The following is a 7500-nucleotide window of genomic DNA, read 5'->3' as shown; positions in this document are numbered from 1 at the left end:
TTGGTTTTGTAGTGGCAGCCCGCCATGGCAACATTTTTGGAGTTGTTCGGACAGACCTGCCCCCACTGCTAAAAAAAAAAAAATCCTAAAGGAAACACTATCTAATCATTGGCGTGACGAAGCGAGACACTTGAGGACGTCTCCTTGGACCATTTCATCAAAAAACAATCAAGAGATTAACATCGATAATGAAAACAATTGTTAGCTGAAGCCTTAGTCCTGTTGTTACACAATTCACAAAAAAATACATTTTGGACCGATTTACAGCAGGATCCAAGCAGACAGCCCGTGGAAGTATTACGCCGCCGTAACACGGACGTGATTCATTACCCAGCATTCCACAGTGTAAGCAATAGGTAGATAAGTCGCTCTGGATTGTAAACGCCCCGTCTGGTCCTGGATTTCATACTGTTTTAAACGGAAACGCATAAAAACAGCAGCAGCTCAAAAACATCTGTCCGACTTCCCATGACACCATAAAGCACACTCCCTCAAACTCAACACCTCCCTCCCCCGACTCAAACCTGGCTGCGAAAATGTAATTCTCCCCCGTTAGGTTGATTTTAGGACAAAGGGCTGATACTAAAGTAACTGGAAAAGGGTTTTAAAATGTGACTTTTGAGGGCAAATCTTATTAATTCGAGAACATTTCCTTCATTAGTCAGATAAGATCCCAAATGGCCGGGTGGTGCAGTTATATCGCCTGACAGACTCGGTCAAATCAAACGTCCGGAAATGGAGGAACATGACTTCATGCAGAAATGTGAAATCATGAGCCACGGCGCAATGACTTCATCTTTGGAAGCAGCTCTCATTAATAAGCCATATCCATTTTTATTGCAAACTAAGATAGAATCTAAAAGGGTTTCTATAAAACACAGTGAATGCTGGTCGCCTGCTGCAGTGTTTGAGATTCCTGAAGAGTTTTTCATAGAAGCAGTAGAGCTGGGTACCGGTACCGAAACCAATACTGTGACTTCGATACCCGTTCCTCAACTATACTTTTTTCGATGCCAACTTTATAAAATCCATTTTAACAAAAAGAAATTACGGCACACATTTTGATTTTTGCGTAACGTAGATTTTTCCCGTTTTTTTTCCACCAGGCGCGTCTGCGCTGCGTTTCAGCATTCGAATAGTATTGATTTTTTTACTATTCAAATTTTATTCGACTTTCGGAATTCGTTCCAACAGACTAGAGATGGTCCGATACCATTTTTTGCTTCCCGATACCGATTCCGATACCTGAACTTGCGCATTTGCCGATACCGAGTACCGATCCGATACCAGTGTGTCATATTTTTTACTTTGTTGTCAGTCTGGCTCAGGTTAAACTCTTTGTGAAACATGAACAAACACCAACAATGAACGCCCCAGAACTTTCTGTTATTCTGCAGTTTGACAGTCAGTTATAACGGAAAAAGAACATGAGTAAACTACTTTAACGTAGAGTTTCTTTAGGGCTTTATTACGTGGTATCGGATTGGTGCATTAACTCCAGTACTTCCCGATACCGATAACTGCGTTTTAGGCAGTATCGGAGCCGATACCGATACTGGTATCGGCTCATCGCTACAACAGCCCTAAAAGATACGCGCCTGGTCTATTTTCATGCGAGCTGTTCAGAGAGCTGGACAGGCAGTGAAACAGCGAGAGTATCCAGTCATTTTACCAAAACTTATCTGGAAGGTAGATACTAGCTTAATAAACAGGACTGTTCTGTAAAGTACTTGTGACAGACAATATAATCTGCGAGTCGGGCAGCAGGACGCTCCGCTTCTGAGATGCTCCCGGTGTGGTATGGCGGGAGCCGGAACGCAGCACAGACGCGCCCAGTGGAGAATCGGAGTAAGGAGGCGATTCAGTCGGTGCCTAAAAATTATTGCAGCTTTTGCTTTTGGTTCATTCTGCTTCAGTCCAGCATGCAGATCAACTTGCAGAGACTTTAAATCACAGCATTAAAAAAAAAATTAAAAAAAAGAAATCTGCTCTTCATTATCATGCAATGATGAGTAAAAGCAGACAAGACTGATTCGAGCAAGGTTCAAGTCTCTGCAGGCTGATTTTCATACCAAAGGGAAACAAATGAGTGAATGAAAACCAACTGCTGCCTGAAACACATTCAAAAGAAAGCACTCCAAAAAATATGTCCACCAAAGCTGCAAGATCCTTCAAATGTGTTCAGTGAAGAGGTTACAAAACATTCCTGGCTCTACATGAGCAGCAAGAACTAATAAACTAGGGTCTTGTACTTACAAGTGGTGCAATACTGCAAACAGCTGCATGAAGCCCTTTATCTGTCTATGATCATTCTGTTCCAAATGTTTCCATGAGCCAACGTACAACATATACAGTGACACAATAAAATCAATTGAGTTTACGCAAATCAAATGCATGTTTTGCAATGTGACCGCACTATGAAACTAATGAGCTATCCCAGATTCACACAGCCCACATTAAACAAACAAATAGAGACAGACAGACAGACGCACTATGAAACTAACTAATGAGCTAGACCAGGGGTCTCAAACTCCCGGCCCAATTCCGGCCCGCGACTTGATGTCAAAATAATAATGTAATTTGGCCCTTGAGGGTATTTTGAAATGTGTTTGTTTTATCCCCACAATAATTAAGATAACAAAATGTTTAGATAATAAAAAAAACATTTAATTTTAGATAATAAAAAAAAACTATTTCATTAAAAAACACTTATTTTGAAAATGGAGAATAATTGCAAGCGAAGTGCGCAGGTGTGGAACAACACGACACGACGACGAGGAGGGAAAGTATGTAAGAGAAAGGTGGATAGCGAGCATAGACAGTTTCAAGAAAGATGGACGTCACAATATGTTTTTGTTGAGTTCTGTGGAAGTGCGATCTGCCTCATATGTAAAGAGAAACTCGCTGTTTTTAAGGAATACAATCGAAGGCGTCATTATTCGACTAAACATGCGAGCATGATGAGAAATACCAGGGAGATGATGACAGGGGACAACGAGCCGAGCAGCTACAAAAAGGACTACAATCCCAGCAAGAACTTTTCCACAAAGCCGGTAAGGACGCTGATGCTGCAGTTGCAGCAAGCTATGTGCTCAGTGAATTGATTGCCAAAGCGGGAAAACCATTCACCGAAGGGCAGTTTGTGAAGGACTGTATGTTGCGAGTTGCTGATATTCTCTGTCCCGAAAAGAGGAGCTTATTAAACAACGTTTCGGGATTAAAGCGGATTAATGGACTGTCAAATAACATCTATGAACACTTCAGCTTGATGGGAGTACTGACAAAACGGACAATGCTCAGCTAGCAATTCTCGTCAGGGGGGTTGATGACAAGTTTGAGGTGACAGAAGAGCTGCTGAGTTTGTGTCCAATGTATGGCCGTACCACCGCAAAAAGACGTATTTCAGCAGCTGTGCGGTGCGATTGAGCGGCTTGGTGTGCCGTGGAACAGACTGGTGGGCATTACCACTGATGGAGCACCGTCCATGACAGGCAAGAATAACGGACTGGTAGCGCTGGTACAGAGAAAGTTAGAGGAAGAAGATGCTGATCCAGCTACCGCGCTGCACTGCATTATACATCAACATCAACTGTGTGGCAAACGCTTGAATTTTGAACATGTGATGTCTGTCGTCCTGAAATGTCTTAATTATATCAGGTCCAGAGGTTTACAACACCGCCAGTTCCGGGCCTTTTTGGAAGAAATTGAGGCATCGTACGGTGATGTGCTGTACTTTACTGAGGTGCGCTGGCTAAGCAGGGGAAACATGACCTGAAGTGAAGAGATTTCAGGAAAATGGCAGGCTGGATATTCCAGAGCTTGATGATCCAAAATGGGTAATGGATTTGGCATTCCTTGTGGACATAACACAAGAACTAAACCTTGTGAACCTAAAGCTGCAGGGCCCTGGTCAGCTCATCACAACAGCCTCTGAGAGTGTGAAAGCTTTCTCCACAAAACTGAGATTGTGGAAAACTCAACTGTCTGCGGCATTTCGCTGCATGCAGATCTTTGGGGGAACAGGGCACAGCTTTCAGTGGTGATGACGATGTCTCTGCTGGTGAAAAGCTGCAGCGAGAGTTTGATGAACGTTTTGCTGACTTCAAGGTACACCGTGACACCTTTCAGCTATTTGCAGACCCCTTCTCAGCTGATGTGGAGAGTGTACCCAGCGTTTTGCAAAATGAACTTGTTGACTTGCAGTGCGACAGTGAACTAAAAGCTAAATTCAGAGAGGCACAGGGAAAAGCAGACAAGACTGGAATGTTTCTGAGAGAGCTGCTTCCATCATTCCCAGAGCTGTCCAGAGTTTCCAGTCATGTACTGTGCCTTTTTGGAAGTACATGTGTGTGTGAGAAACTGTTCTCAACAATGAACTTTACCAAAAGCAAGTACAGCTCAAGGCTTACAGATGTCCATCTTGAAGCTGGACTCAAGAGTTTTAACTGCAACGTCCATTAGAGCAAATGTGACTCAGCTTTGTGAGCACAAGCCGTGCCAAGTATCTGGCAAGAAATAACACACAAATGGGCTCAAAAATGATGTGTTTGTTGAGGGCAATACAAACAGTTGAAATAGTTTACAGTTAAAATGTGGATACAAATGTATACTTGCGTTTGAGAGTGTTATTTGTGGTGTTAGCAAGAAGTAATGCATTATGGTATTTCATTTATCAGTTCCTTGCCAGGTTTAAATAAGTTATGAGAGGACAATATTTTTATTTGGTGTGAAACGCACACATATACCTGTTTGTATGGCTTTTTTTGTTTGTTTTTATAATTTGTATTAATATTTATTGTATCATTATTTTATTCATTATTTAGCTAAGGTTGCTAGCACAGGTGTCTAAAAAGGGATAAAAAGATTTGTACTTTCTGTTTGCAGTTTTGTGTTATACAGTATTTGAAATAATAAAAACAAACACTGCATTTTCAGAAATATCCATTCTTTTTTTTTGTAGTAATCTTGAACACTGACGTGGCCCTCCAATCAGATGACGTTGGCAGCAGTGGCCCCCAGCTCATTTGAGTTTGAGACCCCTGAGCTAGACAGACAGACAGACAGACAGGGGTGCATGGGTCGATAATTCTAGGGGGGGGGGAGCTTAAAGAGAAATGTCAAAAGTTAAAAAGACAGCAGTATATATTCAAACGTTTCAAACACTTATGTACCATTGTTTTTCTAGGTTTGTGGAAGACTTGTGGTGGGGGGGGGGGGGTTGACACTTTTCTTCGCTTTTCCTTTTTTCCTCAACATTCGTCACTTTTCGCAGCGTTTTTCAAGCTTTGTCGCCGTTTTTGTCACTTTTTTCGATGTCTTTGTCGATTTCTTCTGAACTTTATTTGAAGTTTGGGTTTTTTTCCCCAAGTTTTTGAAGCTATCTTCACAACATTTGTCACTTTTTTTCCAACGTTCTTTTATCATTTTTTTTTAAGTGTTTAATAAAACACCCAAATTCAATGAAAGTAGTGAACTGATCATTTATTTTACTTGTGAAGAGCGCTGTATGGACCCATCCACGTTACTTTTGTTGGACAATTTGGTTGAAAGAAACCCAGATTTTTGATATAGAAACTTTTTGAAAATGGGTCAAATTTGACCCGACGACAACAGGAGGCTGAAGAAGTCCATCATTAGATCTGAGAGAAGTCATTCAGTTAGTTTTGATGCTCACATTGGTTTTTTTACATTCACTCGGCTTAGGTGGTAGCCCAAGCATTACAGTGGCAGGGAAAACCCTGCATACAATCACAACAAGCATTAAATGTGACAGCAAACAGAACAAGAGTATGTGTACTATACAAGCAGTAGGACAAGCAGGTAACCACGATGCAGACTCCCTCCTTTTCACACTGACTGCAAAGTCACGACAAATGCATCATCTTTGTTCGCTGTCAAGCAAAGATTAACCTAGCTGTCATAGTGTACTTAAACATTCCCCCAGTGCATCGCTTTACATTGGCTTCACCTAGCAACCCCCCCACACACACACACACACACACACACACACACACAAATCTTAATTTGATCACTTTTGATGCCAACTGGGATATTTTAAATCTGCCTAATGCAGTATTAATACCACAGATATGATCAAGAAAAAAAATCATGCAAAGGTGCAGGAACACTGAGAGCCGGAAAATCCCCAGTGACACACAAACGCATCCTACTGCCCAATGTATGTCTTTCAGAAAGGCAGACACTAGTATCCTAATCCAGGTAGGCTGCACTCTGTGTGAGGAGGAACTTGCAAATGCCTAAATTGCCTATACTGAGCTAAAACACGTTAAATAAAACAGCGGTATTGTGCTTTAAGCAGACGAGTAGCCGGCTGTGCCAAATTGCAAGGCTGCGCATGTTGACTGAGGAACATAGATGGCATAGAAACATAAATTCATACATTTTTCAATGAGGTTTGGTATGTGCCACACGGTTCCTCTGGTATGTTTACGGTCCTGTGCGTGGGCTGATAACCCAGTGACAAAGTGCCAGAAAGACTTCACTACTCACCGCATCTTTCTCTGCTCTCCCGCTCTCCTGGTGCTCCATGTTACAGAGTTTCCTCTTGTTTGTATTTTCAGTCCTTTTCATAATATAAAAACCCTCCTCCTGTGTGTGTGTGGCCCGGATGAAAGGCTGAATCCTCTCGGTAACGTCAGTTAGCTGGCTCGCGACGTGTCAGCTCGGCTGGTGTCGACTTCAGGGACACCTCGCTGCCAAAATGAAATTCATCGCTTGTTGTTGGTGCAGTTTGTTGAGTTGAGAGTCCACTCGAGTTGGGTTTTTTTTCAGCCAAACAGCCATTCCTGGCCAGTCCTGCTAACTTAAGAGCCTAGTAGCTACACTTTCTAGTTTCTGACTGCACATCTGGGAAATCCGTTGTGACAAGCTGTCAATCAACCTTGCGGCACCAGCAGTTTAAAAACGGCGGTTTAACGTTACGAACGGCCGTTAAAGGACAGTTTATAGTCTGTAGGGTAAAATATGATCCATGCTGGGCTGTTTTCTTGGTGCCGTCTCTGGCAACAGTTCATCCGACCTAACTTATTAGTTAGGTAGGTAGGTAGGTAGGTAGGTAGTTGACGTTAGTAGCGGCGGATGCTAAGCTAGGTTCCTGCTGCGTGTCTAGCTGAGCGGCTAGCCCGGCTGCTGCTAACGTTTACCTGTACAGACACACCGTCATGACACCCATGACAGGTTTGTCTTCACTCTGAACCGACGGTTCCAGATGGTTCCCACGTGAATTCTGCGCGTTTAGTCCGTCTCGCGTTGTTTTATCCGACAGTGGATGTCCTCTTCAGATGTTCTTCCATCATTAGATAAAAGGCTAAGCGCTCTCTCTGTGTGTGTGTGTGTGTGTGAGACACCGGCGGGTCGAGCTCTGTGTTGAACTGCAGTCACGTCTCGGCTTGTTTCCTGACTCTGACACGGTCACCGCGGTGGTGTCAAGCTAGCAAGAACGAGATTGCAACATCCGGTTTGGCTCTTAACAGAATAAAA

The 7500-nt window shown here is 42.8% G+C and overlaps 1 protein-coding gene across 8 annotated transcripts in view; it reads right to left on the bottom strand.

Moving 5' to 3' along the window:
• The window catches only part of mast2 (microtubule associated serine/threonine kinase 2), a 244180-nt gene extending 236777 nt beyond the window's left edge, over window positions 1-7403 (bottom strand). For all 8 annotated transcript variants that reach the window (XM_078258289.1, XM_078258292.1, XM_078258293.1 and 5 more), the window contains exon 1: window positions 6511-7403. In XM_078258289.1, coding sequence (XP_078114415.1) covers window positions 6511-6591 — 81 coding nt within the window. In that variant the 5' untranslated portion in view covers window positions 6592-7403. The remainder of the gene's footprint in view (window positions 1-6510) is intronic.
• Window positions 7404-7500: the final 97 nt, after the last annotated feature.

This window comes from Sander vitreus, chromosome 9, assembly GCF_031162955.1.
Source record: "Sander vitreus isolate 19-12246 chromosome 9, sanVit1, whole genome shotgun sequence".
Taxonomy (NCBI): Eukaryota; Metazoa; Chordata; class Actinopteri; order Perciformes; family Percidae; genus Sander; species Sander vitreus.
Note: the sequence above shows the minus strand (reverse complement) of the source record. Positions and strands in the feature narration are given on the sequence as shown.